General features: G+C 59.2%; 2 protein-coding genes across 2 annotated transcripts; both read right to left on the reverse strand.

The window, feature by feature from the left end:
* Positions 1–2,115: 2,115 nt before the first annotated feature.
* AQP6 (aquaporin 6) lies at positions 2,116–4,736 on the reverse strand (the record flags this gene model as incomplete). Its single annotated transcript, XM_079937309.1, has 4 exons — positions 2,116–2,390; positions 3,059–3,139; positions 3,400–3,558; positions 4,344–4,736. 4 exons carry the CDS (start codon positions 4,734–4,736, stop codon positions 2,178–2,180), a joined length of 846 nt encoding a protein of 281 aa, XP_079793435.1. The 3' UTR covers positions 2,116–2,177.
* Positions 4,737–11,357: 6,621 nt separating this feature from the next.
* On the reverse strand, positions 11,358–15,141 carry AQP5 (aquaporin 5). Its single transcript, XM_079937310.1, has 4 exons — positions 14,570–15,141; positions 13,287–13,451; positions 12,838–12,921; positions 11,358–12,050 (listed from the first exon to the last, which is right to left on the reverse strand). Exons 1-4 carry the CDS (start codon positions 14,930–14,932, stop codon positions 11,877–11,879), a joined length of 786 nt encoding a protein of 261 aa, XP_079793436.1. The 5' UTR covers positions 14,933–15,141; the 3' UTR covers positions 11,358–11,876.
* Between the last annotated feature and the right edge of the window lie 622 nt (positions 15,142–15,763).

Below are 15,763 nucleotides of genomic sequence, written 5' to 3' on the forward strand. Positions count from 1 at the left end.
GCACCCTCTTCCCAGCTCCCCTGACCTGTGAGCATAGGCTTCTCAGCTTCTGTCATCTTGGCTCATTTAGAGCTATGACTCCTGAGTTCTCCTCTTGATCAATTACCACCTCCCCTCCCCAGCCGCCCAGCCTCATTCGTTCATTCATCAAACTTTTATTGAGCACCCACTGCGTGCTTGGCTCTGGGGATGTGGAGATGATTTGTCTAGGAGCTTAAGAGCCTACTGTGGGAGCTCCACCCCCCTGCCCTCTTCAACCTCCTAGTTCCTGCTTCCTTCCTTCCTCTGGCTGCAGTTTGTATAAGCCCCCCTGGAGCTCTATTTTGGAAAATTCTAAGCTGGGAGCTGGGGAGACCTTGGGGGGCTGTGGTACCGAGCTGGGTGACCTTTAGCAAGTCAATCACACACACACAGACACGTGTGCGCACGCGTGCCCAGCTGTCCCTGCTCATAAAAGGGCACAGGAAGCCCTGGGCTCTGAGAGCTCTTGAAGATGGACGAGTGGGGCCCAGCTTGGAGAGATGTGAGTAGTACTCTGCACTGACGATATTACAGAACACAGCTGCTGTGGCCACGAGCATTTAGGACTCAGCCACTGCACTGTCACAGGCTGGGCCCTGTCCTTGGGAGACTTTGGCAGCCCCTCCCCTATCTCCAGCCCCTTTGGAGACATTGTGGAAAAGGACCTATCTTTTTTGTGCATTTTGGCTGCTCTATCGCAGGGTACCATAATGACAGGCACGATAGAGATGAGAAGAACTGACTTTTATTGGCTTGTCTCTTCATTCCAGGGTCCCTCCCCAGCCTGACTCCTGTTCCCCCAGTCACCCCCCACACACACTCACAAAGCTCCCAGGTCAGTAGGCCCAGGAGAGAAGAAGGCAGGACCCTTGGTAAGTAAAGCAGATGAAAAGAAAAGCCTACTCTGTTTTCCCTCCCTCTCAGTCATCTCCCTCTCCCTTCTTGGCCTCCTTCCTCCCATTACCAACAGCAATTGTATTCAAGCCCAATAATTACAATAACAGCAACAATAATCATCATTTATTAGGTTTGTTTTTCTAGCATTTTAACCTCCAAAAACATTTTCCAACCTCTTGTTTGTTTTAACATCAATCTCTGGGGGAGATTTTATAGCTGAGGAAGCTGAGATCCAGACAGGACCCCAAATCACAGGCAGAGTAGATTTACCACAGCTTGTAAATATTAACAAACAAGGTGAGACTCAGATAATACTTCAGAGGCACTGAATTGCAAATCTTGGTTTCCTGCGTCATTCCTGAGTTCCTACCATCCTTGGGACGTATTCAACAGCTTTTTGGGGATCCTGGCAGAGCTGAGAATGAGGCTGGAGATGGCTTCTTCAGGCCCAGGTCAGGGACCAAGTGCTGGGATAGGACATTTCCCCTCTCAGGATTGCTCTTGTGAATGGGGCTGTGGAGTGGAAGGCAGGAGAGCACCTGGGGAGAAAGGCCTGTCCGGCCTGAACCTCCCTTGCCTATATCATGCCCCTCTGCTGGCCGGAGAAAAGGTTCCTCTCTGTGTCAGCTCTTCCCAAGGGAGGGGCTCTCTGCTGAGCGTTTGGAGGAGAAAGGAATGAAGATCTATTGGGAGGGCAGTCTCTGGCCTCAGGAAGCCCCCCATCTGAGGGGGGAGCCACAGCCCCCGTCCTCATCCAAGAGCAGAGACATCCCTCTGAGGAGTGCAGAGGCTGCCCTAGGGTTTGATTCTTCTGGGAAGTCTGGTCCCTCCTCCCCAAGGGTGGGGTAAGAAGTTGGGATTCCCAGAGGTCCCCATAGCCCTCAGTCTCTAAGCAGAGTGTCTGTCTGGGCTCAAATTCCCTTTTCTCCAAGACATGGGGACCTGGAAGCCCAGGACCCCCACTGGGGTCCAGATAGATGAGAGACAGGGAGAGCAATCATGAATTCCCCCTGCCTCGCTCTGCTCTGTCCCATTAAAAGAGAGGTAGGAGGAGGAAACTGAGCAGATTTGCTTCCCCGATTCCATCTAGAAATGTAATGCCGGGGATCCCCCGCCCACCCTGTTAGGACAAGAGGCCAAGCCTCCCTACCCCACCTCGCAAGCCCCACGCCCCCCAGGAAAACCTGAAGTCTGGTTACACGAAGCATGCTGCCCACTTTCAGGGCTCTTTTCAGAAGTGTGAGGGCAGGGACCAGGTTCTATGCCACCTGACACACATTCTCCATTTCAGTGTCCTCTGAACTGGACTGAGATTCTTCCTTCTGGGGCTCCACCCCTTCTACCTCCTGCACCTCCGCAGTGCCTGTGAGGATGGCAAGTCGCTGGGCCAGGGTCTTGGTGTCAGGGAACAGGATAAAGTTGTAGATCAGCGAAGCCAGGACAGCCCCCGTCAGGGGTCCCACCCAGAAGATCTGAGGAGGCAGAAGTGGGTACCCTGCTCGTGAGCCGTCAGGACCATAGGGTGGTTTTGGGACCCCACCTGCTTCCCAGTGTTGACTTGGTCTCCCAGGAACCCTGGAGCCATCCACGAAGTGGCAAATTTGAGAAGCACAAGTCCTGACCTCCCACTCTGAGTCCCCGCAGGTGAAGGGATCTTGCCTCCCACGGGGCTGGGCCAGGCTCCCCGCCACCCCTCTGCCTCTCTCTTCTCGCCTTCCCCATTCCAGCCCAGAACCCTGGCTAGTGCTCTTCCTGTCCCTGCTGGTGTGTGTGTGTGTGTGTGTGTGTGTGTGTGTGTGTGTCTATTTCTGTTTGTCTTTTTCTTTATCCAAGTTTGGAAAGTGGTCCAGCTGGAAGGAGTGAATAAGGAAACAGCCAGGACTTGAGGCCTGGGCCAAGGCTGCAGCTCCTGCCCTGGCTCATTTCTTGCCAGTCCACTGGGTACCCCGGACTTTTTGAAGCTGTAAAGAAAGGATGCTGGCTCCGGCCTTCTGAGCTTCGGGAAACCTCCACTGAGGGTCAAGATGGTCTGTGGCAGGGGGACTTGTCTCCCCAAGTGTCTGTGGTCCTCCTGCTGGTGAAAGTCCCTATTGCCACTGGGGCCCTCTCCCTTCCCCTGGCTGCCAGCAGAGGGTCTCACCCAGTGGACTGCGAACTTCCCGACGATGACAGCAGAACCAAAGGAGCGGGCTGGGTTCATGGAGCAGCCGGTGAAGTAGATCTGGGGAGTGAGTGCAGGTCAGGGTGTGAGGAGGCTGAAGGCAGGCCTGGGAGGGGACAGTGCCCTCCACCATGGCTCAGAGCCCCAGCCCCGGGCTTGGCCTCTGTAGCGCCCTATCCGGGGCCTGGAGTGCGGGACACAGCCTTGGCCCCAAGACTCGAGGGCTCAGGGAAGGACACCTTCTCGCCTTCAGGGCCCCTGCAGCCTCCCCAGGGAGGGACCAGTGGGTACATGGGCCCGGTGTCCCCTTTGCCCCTTACCCCAATGAGATGGCCCACTGCCACAGAGGCTCCAATCGTGGCAGCTGGGGAGCCAGTAGTCTGTCTGCTGTCGGTGGAAGCAAAAACGCAGAGCACAAGCTGCAGGGTCAGGACTAGCTCCACTGCCACCGCCTGGCCCGTGGAGACGCTGCTCCGGACCTGTGCAAGGGGGTTACACTGGAGCCAGCGGGCTCTGCCCGGGGCTGGTGACCCCTTGGGCCTCATTTCCTCACTGTAAGGGGTGAGAGGCCTCACCACCGCCAGTCCCAGGACTTAAGGAGCTAATGGGCTGAGGAGAGCTGTGTGGTGGGGTTCAGGTGAGCCCCAGACACTTGCTCCCTGCAGAAGCGAGTGGCACCCCACCCACTACACGGCTCGGTTGGGGCCTGTGGTTCAAGGGGAGGCGGGGGCTCAGGACTGGTGGGAGCAGGAAGGCTGGGGAAGCTAAGATGCACGATGCATGTCTGCAAGCTGCCTGGGAGGGGCCCTGGGTAGGAGTGGAAGGTGGGGACTCAGGGAAGTAAGTGGAACACAGATGATTACAGGAATCTGGGGGAGTGAGACAGGCCTCAGGGTGCTGGGGAGGGAGGAACATGGGACAACAGAGGAGCGGGGGACGTGGGGTGGACCCGGGGAGGTGAAGTGCGTGCAGGGTCCCCTGCCGCTACCCACAGCTCCACCTCTCCCCACCTACCCCCACCCTTAAATGCCTGGTCCTTTTCCGACTCCTGTCCCTTAGTGTGGCTTCTTCCTGCTCCCCCTGTGCCTTGCACCACAGTCCCATTCCTGCTCTCCCTGCACTAAGGCCACAGTCACTCCCCTGGGTCCCGGGTCCCAGTCCAGAGCAGGTGTTGCTCTGTTACCTCCCTGTCCCCTCTCCTCCAGCCTGGCCCTCCCCCCTTTCCACCTGTATGGACCTGCCCCCTCCCCCTCCCCGCACCTACCACGTTGACCCCAAAGGTGTCTCGGATGTCCCCGGGTGTGACCCCGTAAAGCAGAGCAGCCCCCGCCGTGGCCCCTGCCAGCTGGGCAGCCACGTAGGCCACAGCACGGGGCAGGGAGATTTGGGAGCCCACGAGGAAGGCCAGCGTCACAGCAGGGTTGACGTGGGCCCCACTAGCCTTCCAGGTGATCTGCACGATCACGGCCGTGGCCAGGTTGAAGGTGATGGCAACCTGCAGCATAGAGGGAAGCGCCAAGGGCCATCTCAGAGCCGAGCCCACGCCAAAGAACACGTACAGCCCCGTGGCCAGGAACTCGGCAAACACAGCCTTGCTGATGGTCGTGCAGAGCCGGCACACCAGCGTCTTGGCCAAGCTGCGCCTGCCTGACTCCATGGCATCCGGGTCCTGGTGCCTTTGCTCCCGGGGCCTGTTTCTCTTCCCTCTGATCTCCTCTGCGTCCCCTGGTCTCCTGTCTCCGGGCTGCTCCGGCCCCAGCCTGCAGCTCTTCCACAGTGCTGCTGCCCTGAGGACTGTGTGGTCAGACTGGCAGGGGGCGGGCTGACAGGGTTATGTGCGTCTGGGTGGGTGGGAGTAGGGGTGGCATGACGGGTGGCTCTCACATGCCCGCTCCACCCTAAGCTCACCTGACGGCCGGAGGAGGGGGGCCCTCCCCGGGCACTGAGCTGGAACCTCCCAGGAGTTTTCCAAGCTGGACAGGCCTAACTCCGCTGCGGGCAGACGCCCAGCCTTGGGGGCCACAGGTGCCGGAGTAGCGCGGGCCATGGGATTCCAGGGCGCTCCCACCCCCGATGTCAGCTTAGAGCAAGATCCCTGAGATCCCCAGGTCCAAGGCCTGCTTCGGGGGGCCCTGCGCACGCTCCGCAGCACCTGTTCCCCCGGCCCCCTTTGCCTGCAGGCTCGGCCTCCAAGTGGGCTCATGCTGTTCTGAGCCCCATAAACCCAGATGTGAATGGAGCTGTGTCCTCCATTCCCACCTAGAACCCCACTCACTGGAAGCTGATGTGAACGGAGTCAGCCTTACTGAGGACGCGGGCCTGTGTGGGTGCAGGGGGGCAGATGGAGGGGGTGTTTATTCCACAGCTGATCAGTGACACCTGTGGCAATGGGCACCTCTGCTGCCCGCCAGCCACACACCAGCCACACACCAGTTTCCGCTGGCCCTTCACCCACTTCTGCCTCTTTCTGCCTCCCCTCCCCCAGCTCAGCCCTTCCCCTTACTTCTCTGACCTCCTCCTTCTCAGGGGCCAAAACAATCCCTCATGCCACACAGCGTAGCTTACCATTTTTGTGGCTATGCTGGCCCTAAGGTTACCCGCGCCCTAGGCTCTGCCCTTTAACCCCCAGCAATATACCAAGGTATTTTCTCAAATAAAAGTGTTCCTTCCCTAAGAAGAACCTGCCGAGCTGTTAAAATAGTACACTCTTCACCTGTTCACCACATCTGGGTGCCCTGACCTCACCCCCCGCCCTAGCTCCCTGCCCAGTGGTTGTCCCCTGGTGTCCTCAGGCTCCCCAGATGCCACCTGTCCCACAACGAGATCCTTGTCTCTCCCTGTGACCCCAAAAGCACTCCTTCTGTTGTCCCAGCTCAGTTGGAGGCACCTGGGAGGCATCCTTGACCTCACCCTCCCGCCCCCATCCAGCGAAGGCAGCGAGTCCTAGTGATACTGAATCCTAAATATTTCTTGCCTGTGCCCTCTTCCTGCCAGGCCTGCTGCCCTGCAGCCTTTAACCATTCTCTCTGTCTCCTCCCTTGCTCCGCTCCAATCAATTACCCACACTGCAGCCTGAGTGATCTCTCGAAAATGCAAAGCGGATGCTGCTGCCCCCTGCTAAAATCACCTGAAGCCTCCTGTCCCCTCTGTGAGCTCCGTGCTGGGCCTACAAGGTCCTCTTGGCTCCTGCACCTCCCACCTCACCTCTCCCCACCTTTTGCCTTGTCCTTTACCCTCTGGCCTCACCAGAAGGCCAATGGTTCTAGAACACTCCATGCTGCTCTCCCCTTGCGGGATACTCTCTCCTCTCCCTGGAAAGCCCATCCCACGCCCTTTGCTTGGGTGAGTCCTGTTCCTAAGGCTCAGCTTTGATGTCACCTCCCCTTTCCTGGGTGAGGGGGCAGGAACCAAGTTTTGTTCATCCCTACATGTAACGTCTTGCACAGGGATTTATTTGCTCACTGCTGCAGTAAGGTCCTCAATAAATATTTGTTGAATGAACGAATGAGTGAATAAAAGCTTCTTGGCCTCCTGGAGGCAGGTGACTTTCATGTCTGCTTCATTTCAGCTGGCTCTCCTTATAGCCTTATACCTGTCCTCACCTGGGGCTGGGTCTTCTGAAATCTTCAAGTGAAACATCCCAACTCTGACCACAGGCTCTGTCCATCCACCCTCCCCCATTTCAGTCCCAGTCACATTCCTCCCCCAATGTCTCCCCCAGCCCCTTTCTGTTCATCCAGCCATCCTGGCTTGACTCTACCTTCTCCAGCCAGATCCCCTGGCATCTCACCTCAGTGCCCTCTGTCCCAGCACCCTGTTCTCTGAACCCCGCCCCCCCCCAGCCGTGTCCCTCCATCCTCATTCTTCTCCACACCTCTCTGCCCCCATCTGCCCTGCTGAGCGCTGCTGGAGAAACTCGCCCAGCCATGCAGACTGCCGCCATGACAAGTCCATGGTCTCTGGCCACAGTAGGGGTCACAGCTCTGCTCAGCAATCCTTACACCACACCGTCGCCAGGCGGCTCTCTCCCCATTCTTGTAAGCCCTACTTCAAACCTTCTGTACTCTCTTCAAGTACCCTACCTTGCTCTGGCTTTCCTCCAGCAGATCTACTTGCCTCCTGTCCTACCTAGAAAGTGAAACCAGCTGGCAAGACTTCTTCCCATCCCTCCACCCCACCCTCCCCCAGCCGCAAACTCACCTGCAGCTGCCCCATGCCCTCACCAGCTTCCCTTTGGCCCTGAAGAAGAGGCAGCCCTCCTCCTGTGTCTGCGTCAGGGGGCCCCTCCTTGTGTTCTTGGCTCCCTTTGAGCAACTGGGGCCCTCTCTTGGCCATTCCCAGCCTCATCTACGATTTTCACTTCTCCCTCTCCTGGCTGCTTCTTTATAATGTGCCTGGGTAATCATGGAGTAGTGGAGAGACCATGGGTTTGGAATGCCTTTCCTCTTTGTTTCTCTTTCAAGACTTTGCTCAAGTTCAATTCCTCTATGAAGCCTGCCCTAATTTTCGCCTCCAGGAGAGTCAGGGCAAACTTTGTAGAGAAGCTGGGCTTGGGCAAAGCCAGGGGCTACTTCCGGCTTTGACTTCCTCGGTGCCTCCACTGTTCCAGTGCAGACTCCCAGTCTTGTCTGGCATGAAGGAGTCTTTCAAGAAATGCTCAAGATTGAAGGAATGTAGTGTGAGTGACATTCCTCTCTGGCCCTGGGGTTGGGGGGTGAGGGTGGGGGGATTTCCCTGGCTGTCCCAGGGAATCTCACGGGCATCTATCTCCTTCCCTCCCCTCACACAGGGTCATACAGGGCCTGGGGACAGACACTTGCCAGTCCCTACATCTTACCTAGCCTCAGTTTCTGCACCTGTACACAGGCAACAAACAGCAGTAATGCCTGTCTGTTGAGAAGCTTTGAAAAGAAAGTGAAAGCATTTGAACACTGCCACATATTCTGTACCCCTGACCAGTGCTTAACTCCTGTGACCTCAGCTTTCCCACTTTTAAAGTGGAGATGTTGGGAATTCCATGGTGGTCCAGTGGTTAGGATTCTGAGCTTTCACTCTCAGGAGTCCAGGTTCGATCCCTGGTTGGGGAACTAAGATCCCGCAAGCCACGTGGTATGGCCAAAAAAAAAGTGGAGATGATAATTCCCACCTCCCTAGGAGAGCACCCCCCAGTCAGAAGATGTTGGTTATTAGGACTGTCACCTCCCTTCCCACTCCAGCGAGACAGCTGTGAGGGCCGTGCTGGGGTGGGAAGGGTCCAGGACAAGCAGCACCTGAGGCCCCTGCTCTGGGCCCTGGAGATTGAGAGCCTTAAGGGTAGTGGCAGCCCTTGTCTCTAGCTGGCCTAGAGAAGAACCTCCTGGGGCCCTGCCTGGCCTGGAACAAGGTCCTTCACCCCCTGAGGACAGGTGGACATGGGCCAGGACTTGCTCCAGCTCCAGCCAGCGTGTCCCTGGGCCCAGCCAGTCCTGGGCCCTAGTAGTACGCTTTTGAGGTCACTCTTGGTCCAAGAGCTTTTTTCAAGCCCCACACCTGGCTGCCTACAGCTGCCTGTCAGGTGGCTGTGTGCTCTGAACCTCTCAGAGGCCTGTCTCTGGGCTCCCCAGACTAGCGGGGTGGGCGTCTCTGTGGGGAGATGTGTGTGTGGTGTGTGCTTGGCCCGAGGGGCAAGGTGAGCTCTGATTGAGGTTCTCTCTCAGGGCTTGGAGAGGATGGGGGAGCAAGAAGGAGGGGAAGGAGGAGGGAACTGGAAGAGATGAGAAAGGACAATAAAAACATGACAGAAAGGGAAAGATTCAAGGTAGTTTCCCTTGTATCCCCTCACCCATCCCCACAAAATGGTGGAAAGAGGAAGCTGAGGCTCAGAGGGAGGCTGACAGAGCCGACCCTCCCGGCAACCCCTCCTCCTGTCCATCCATCTAGACAGCAAACCCTCTGTCTGTTCTCTGCATGACCCCTAGTCCTCCTCCATCTTTCCATCATGTCACCATGTCCACCTTCCTACCTGGTGAAACTGGCAGCCCCGGGGAAGGGAAGGGGAGGAAGCCTCCTACAGGAGAATCAAAGCTCTTTTGGGTTCTGTCTTCAGGTGGAGCAGAGGGTCAGAGGGATGACTGAGCATGTGTGTGCTTGGATATGACACACACGTATACCTCGCTGATAACACGTGGAGCCAGGCAGCTGGGTCTGGTCCCGAGCGGCCCTGTGACAGGGAATAGGGGACGGGCGATGTGGCTCTGCACACACGCGGAGTGAGCGGTCTATGCCGAAACACGGAGCCCGCTGGGTACAACCGAAGAGCCTTGTGGAGCGGCGCTAGCGTGTGCGGGCTCGTGCGTGCGCAGGTCTTTGTGAGCGCCAGACTCGAGCCGCGCGGGGAGGATCCGACACCAGAGAGCGCAGCGCCCTCTGCTGGCCAAACTGCCCGGCCCGCGGCACCTAGTCAGCCCCAGGCCCTAGGCGGACCCTTGCCCTCGGACTGGCCAGTACCTCCCTCGGACTGGGTGCCCCGCCCATCCCTGAGGGCCTGTCCCTCATAGGCCCACCGTTCACCCCGTCATGCTCCCCGTGGGGCCCGTCGGAGAAAGGAACCAAGTTGCTGGGCTGGATGCAGAGGGCTGCCTCCCAGTCACGGCTGTGCCTCACTTGAGTCTTGTGTGGAAGTCTTGCGAGGAGGTCTGATATTCTCGTCCACAACCGCCGGAGGAGGAAGCTGAGGCTCAGATTGGGGTTGAGAGAGCCGACCCTCCCAGCAACCCCTCCTCCTGCCCAGCCATCTAGGCAGCCAACCCTCTGTCTATTCCTGGCCTTGACCCCTAGTCCTCCTCCATCTCCCCATCCTGTTACCTTGTCCACTTTCCTACCAGGTGAAACTGGCAGCCCCCGGGGCGGGCAGAGGAATCCCCTCTCTTCTGTACCCACTCCCAGACAGTGGGGTGGCGGGGGGGGGCTTGGGGTATCTGCTTCCTGGTGGCCCAGGGGACCCAGACCAGAAAGACTCCCCAGGGTCCCCTCTCCTCCACGCCGCATCTGGCCCAGACCCGGGACTCGGGGAAGAGGAAGCGCGGCAGCGGTGGATTCGGTGGACGAGGTCGCCCCCTGCTGGTCGGAGCTGGCACTTGCGCCGGTCTCTTGGGTAGGGGCAGGGGTGGAGGCAGCGGGTGGGGGACTGCTCCTTTACCGGGGCTTCACACACACTGCCATTTGGTGTTAACTGCAAGCCGCCAGGCAGGCAGGGCAGGGTGCCGGCTGCCGCTACCATTTACATATACTAGACTCAAGTTTGGAGGAGGGCTGGGGAGTCTGCCCCTCCTCACCCCCAGCCCCTGGGACTGACCCTGGCCAGCCACTGTCTATAGCTTCTCCCATCGCTTCTCAGTCCATCTCCTGGCCCTGCTGGGCCCTCCTCTTCTGAGGCAAAACTGAAAACCACGGGGGAGAGGTTCCCACACCAGAGAGAAGCGCGAGCTCAGGTTTAAACACTCTCGGGAGAGCAGAGGTCCAGAACTGCGGTGTGGCTGGGGTCCCAGCTGTAGACGTTTTTCTTCACACTAGCAAATCGAGCCCTCGATCTGAGGTGCCTGTCCCTGTTTGCACAAGTGTTTCCCTTTTATCCATTGTTTCATTTTATCCCCGTAACAATCCATGAAATGGGTACAAGTATCCCCATTTTACAGATGAGGTAATTAAAACTCAGAGAGCTTGTGTTATCCAAAGTTGCACAACCAGGTTTGAACTCAAAGTCAGAGTAACTCTGATGAAGAGTTGTGTCCTGAGCTGTTGTGTGCCCCTTTCGCCACAGAGAGCAGCCCAGTCCCAGGAATCTCACTCCCTCCCTTCATCTGACCCCACGACGACCCTGTGAGGAAAGCATTTTTTAGCCTCACTTTATAGCTTAAGAGATGGGAGGCTTAGTGAGTTTAAGGGGGTTTCCTAAGGAGTGTCAGTGGCAAGGGGACAAGGGCAGGTAAGGGCAGAGCTACAGGCCCAGAGGGGAAGACAGTGGGAACCATGGCTGGTAGAGGCTGGGCTCGGTGAGGACCCCTCCTTCTCTGCTCCCACTGCCCCCTCCTGACCTCTAGCTCTGTGGCTACATTTGGTCTCTTTCTCTCTCTCCTCCCAACCCCCTCTCTGACTCTCTAAGCCTCCCCTGGCCTCAGCTTCCCTGTCTCTCCACAGAGGATTGTGGAGACGGTGGAAGAGGGTGTGGGATGATGAGGAGGAGAGGTGATGAGCCAGAGTACCCTGAGGTGAGGCTTCTGGAGAGAAACGAGGCCGAACATGAATGTCAGTGGTTTATTGGGAAGCCTCCGCCCCTAACACCAGCAGCCCTACCCCATGCATCCTTGAGCAGAAATAAATAAGGTGGCATGTAATGAACCAGGTTGCCTCCCTCCTAAAGAGCTCTGGGGAGGGCCAGCCTCTGCTGTCCCGGGGGCTGGGATCCCCCTGGCTCTTGAGGAGGGGCTGGGGAGAGGGAGGGGGCACAGACTGCCAGCCACCCCTTCCTGGCGTGGCCTGGGGCAGCCTGCAAGCTTAGCACTGCGTTCACGATCCCTGAGGTCTGACCTCGCTGCAGCAGTCTGCCCTGTGCCAGAGACACCCCTTCCCCACCAGACCCCAGCCCCTGGCCCCCACCTCAAGAGCCCCATCATGTGTTCCTGCTCCAACTCTAACCGTTCAGCCTGGGGAGCCAGCACCTCCTCCCCAGCTGCGGGGGAAGGCAGCTTTGCCATCGTGTATTTCTCTTTTTTCCCCCTGCGGTTCAGGGGCTGAGAGGCTGGCCCCTGCGTGATGCTGGTCACTGGGCAGTCAGCTCCATGGTCTTCCTCCGCTCCTCTCCGTCCTCCTCGGGCTCAGACGTGCCCTTGATGATGGCCACACGCTCACTTAGCCTCAGGGAGTTGGGGGAGAACAGGTAGAAGTAGAGGATAGCAGCCAAAGCAGCCCCCATGATGGGCCCCACCCAGAACACCTGGTGGAGACAGAGCCGTGTCAGTCGGCTGAGCCCCAGGCCTCAGAGACCAAGACCTCCCCCTCCAGAGGACAGACCCATGGGCCTCTCAGAGGAGACAGACAGACAGACTTCCAGACCTCCCGAAGGAAAGACTTCTCTCCGCTTCAGGGGCAGATACACTGACACCCCACTCCCCAATGACAGGGACATGGACCACAGACACCCAGATCCTCAGAGGAGACAGACATCTCCAGAGGGACAGGGCCCCGCCAACCCCACCCTAAAGAGAGACCAATGAACCTTCAGAGGGAACAGACGTGGAGATCCTCAGAGAGATGAACAGAATGCCTCTCTCTTCCACACAGGGATAGAGACAGACTTTGGAGAGCTCTCAAAGGAGATGACAGATTGTCCAGAGGGACAGACCCACAGGAAGGAAGACTCTCCCCATTCCCCCAGCAGGGACAGATAAATAAAACATCAAAGAGGACAGACACACGGACCCCCTGCCCCCCACCATCCAGAAAGATGGAAGCAAAATCCTCAGAGCGTGACACTGGAGTACAGATCCTTTTCCCTTCCCTAGAGGGACAGACACACATAGGCAGCCCCTCCCCTCAAGCCAGGGTCCCCTGCCTGAAAAACCTACCGCGCCCCTGTCCTTGTTCTGGCTGTATCCCCTTCTCTCTCCAGCCACCCCCAAGCCCTAGGCCCCCATCATCCGGGAAGTCCTGTTAGCTGTCAGCTGCTAAGGCCGGGTTTCCAGGCCCTCATTGCCAGGGAGCCAGGGGAGGCCCAGACTCACCCAGTGCGAGGGGCTGAACTGCTTCATGATCACTGCGGGGCCCAGAGAGCGGGCCGGGTTCATGGAGCAGCCGGTGAAGTAGATCTGGACAGAGAGAGGGAGGTGGTGAGGAGGGCTTGTCTACTCCCACCCGGCCCGGAGTCTCCCCGGGTCCCCCAGCAGTTCAGGGGCTCAGCCAGGTCTCCAACTGTCTCCCAGTTCCTAGGCTGGTGCCCTCTCCCTCCACAGGTTCCTACGGACCCCTCCTCTCCTCTCTGTCTTGCGCTTGGGCTTGGCTTCCTGCCCCCATCCCAACTCCCACTCACTTCCATCTTTCCTCGGACTGGAGAAGGTTTGAGGGGATCAAGTCTGGGCCAGAGTAGAGCAGCTCCACTCCAGGCCTTAACTGCCAGGCTCATAGGTCCAGAAGGTACTCCCCATTATCTGCCCCAAGGGGCAGCACTGCTCACCCCCACTAGGTGGCCCAGTGTGACGGACAAGCCAATAGACAGGGCTGGGGAGCCCACAGGGCTGATGCGGCGGCAGTCGGTGGAGGAGAAGATACAGAGCGCCAGCTGGAAGGTCAGAATCATTTCCACCACAACGGCCTGGCCCGGAGTTGTGTTGTTGTTGAGCTGTAAGGGAAGGGTGTGTTAGGGGCCCTGCTTTCTTCTGGCTCTATGGCCAGGGACTTGGGGGGATGGGCTTTTGGCCTCCAGGGACATCTAGAGCCTGAGCACCTGGAAGCCAAGCCCTGTCACATCAGGGAGGTCATCTGCTGAAGAGAGCACATACTTCGCAGTGAGCACAAAGCTTGGAGCGCAAAGCTGTGGCTAAAGGGCAAGTGTGAGGGGAGCGCTTCCCGGACACAGGCCTGTCACGTGTTCTGCCCAGTCCCCAGTCCCCACAAGCTGGCATTTACCCTCCCTCCTATGGGCAGCTGCCCAGTTTGCTTACGGCACCCCCCCAAGCCAGCCTCCCGCCTGTGCCTGACCCGCTGCCAGTTCCAACCTCAAACCCGTCTCTCTGGTGGGGCTGACTCACCGCTTGACAATGGCCGAGAAAATCCTCCTCTGTGTTTGATTAATGAACCCAGTTTGCATGGGACATGGAGGCTGAATCTGGGGCTGCGTGAGGGGGAGGCAGCAGGGGGCCAGGAGCAGGAACCAATACTCATCAGAGACTGTATGCACTGGCCTCACATCAGGGAGTTCACAAGCACGGTTTCTAAACATAAGTCCCTGACTCCTGCTGTTATGCAGGAGTCCCACATAATAGTCCCTGCTGTTATGGCCATTCCCACGTAGTGTGAGTGAGAAAAACGAGACCGGGAGAGGCCAGGGCCACAGAAGACAGTACCACAACCCACCTCTCTCTGATGGTTCCATGAGAGCACTCCACTGAGGAGCACACAGGAGCAATGAGGCGCCCAAGAGGACAGAAGAGCTCAGAGGTAAGACAGAAGAGAGAGAAGTTTTGGGTAAGAAAAGAGGGGCAGCAGGCAGGCACCAGGAGAGAGGCCAGGATGGGGCAGCATGAGGGCGTCAGGCGGAGGAGGCGAATATGAACCACAGCAGTGGGCTGAGGGGCACACCTGGAGATCCATCCTCCCGGCCTTAGGAGGCTGTGACCTTCCTGGCAGAGGTGTGCACTGGACCACTCTGTGGCACCCATTCTGGAGATGGGGTTTGGGGGCCAGGTCCAGAGCCCACCACAGGGTCCCTGCCCCACAACCAGCCCCATTGACACTCACCGCGTTGACGGCCAGATTGCCTCGGGCATCGCGTGGTGCCACCCCATAGAGGATGCCAGCCCCGGCAATGGCGCCCACCAGCTGGGCCACCATGTAGAAGGCTGCCCGGAGCAGGGAGATCTGGTTGCCCAGTAGGAGGGCCAGCGTGATGGCGGGGTTCATGTGGCCACCGCTCACGGGCCCCAGGGCCTGGGCCATGGTGCCTATGGCCAGGCCGAAGGCCAGCGAGATCTGCAGGATGGTGGGCAGCGCCGACGGCCACTTGAGGGCCGAGCCGAGGCCGAAGAAGACGAGGATGAGGGTGGCCAGGAACTCTGCGAACACTGCCTTGAGAAAGGCCGCGGAGCACACCTCCTTCTTCATGGTCTCAAGACAGCAGCCCCCGCAGGGGTCGCACGTCGGGGCGGCAGTGTAGCGGGCCGCGGGGGCTGGCTCCCCGGCGCCGAGCGCTCTCCGGCGCCCGCGGCGTGGCTCCTCTCCTGGCGCGGGCCCTGCGGGGCGCGCTATATACAAGGCGGGCGCCCCGCGGCGGGGCGGGCGGGCGCGAGGGCGGGGGCAGTGGGCGGCTCCCGCACCAGGCGGCCAGCACTGCGCGCTGGGAGGGAACTTCAGGCCGCCGCGGTCTCGCCGCTGACCCCGGCCCCCCGCTCCCCTCCCCCGCGCCCGGGCAGCAGCCCGCCCGCTCGGGCCACGTGACCCGGCTGGCGGTTGTAGACCCGTCGGGCTGCCTGGGACCCGCGCATGGTGCGCTTCGGACGGCTCCCGTGCTCTACTCCGCGCGGCTCCCGTGCTCTACTCCGCGCTGCCTGTCCCGGGCCCCCCGGGAGACTTTGTCGGGTCCGGGCTCTCCCGTCCTACCGACCTCCGGCCGTCTGCCTCCGCTGGACCTTTATCTCTGGCCTTGGTCTTCCCCTTTTCTTCTCTTCGGGCGCTGGGTCCAGCTCCTCCTTTTCCTCCTGCGACCTGGGCATCCTGACCGGGCTTCGCGCCCGGCAAGGTTGGAATGATGCGCTTCCTTGAAGACAGCGCCGCCGCCATCCAGCTCCCTACCGGCCGGTGGCAGGGGCGGGCGGCCATCGTGGGCCTCTCCCCAACTCGGCCCGGCAGGCCTCCAGGGTTGGAGAGGGGGCGTTTTGAGATAAGTGGGCACCGTGCCAGCCTGCGCCGGGACTCAGCCGTCCTATCTACTCTGTT

Source organism: Stenella coeruleoalba (genome assembly GCF_951394435.1).
Source record: "Stenella coeruleoalba genome assembly, chromosome: 11".
NCBI lineage: Eukaryota > Metazoa > Chordata > Mammalia > Artiodactyla > Delphinidae > Stenella > Stenella coeruleoalba.

Bases quoted from the DNA above. Each gene is read 5' to 3' on its own strand.
- AQP5 (XM_079937310.1), bottom strand. From the start codon at position 14,932: ATGAAGAAGGAGGTGTGCTCCGCGGCCTTTCTCAAGGCAGTGTTCGCA. The intron at 12,922-13,286 runs GTGAGCAGTGCT...CTCTCTGTCCAG, and splicing joins CACTGGGCCACCTAGTGGGG to ATCTACTTCACCGGCTGCTC. The intron at 12,051-12,837 runs GTGAGTCTGGGC...TGTCTCCACCAG, and splicing joins AGTTCAGCCCCTCGCACTGG to GTGTTCTGGGTGGGGCCCAT.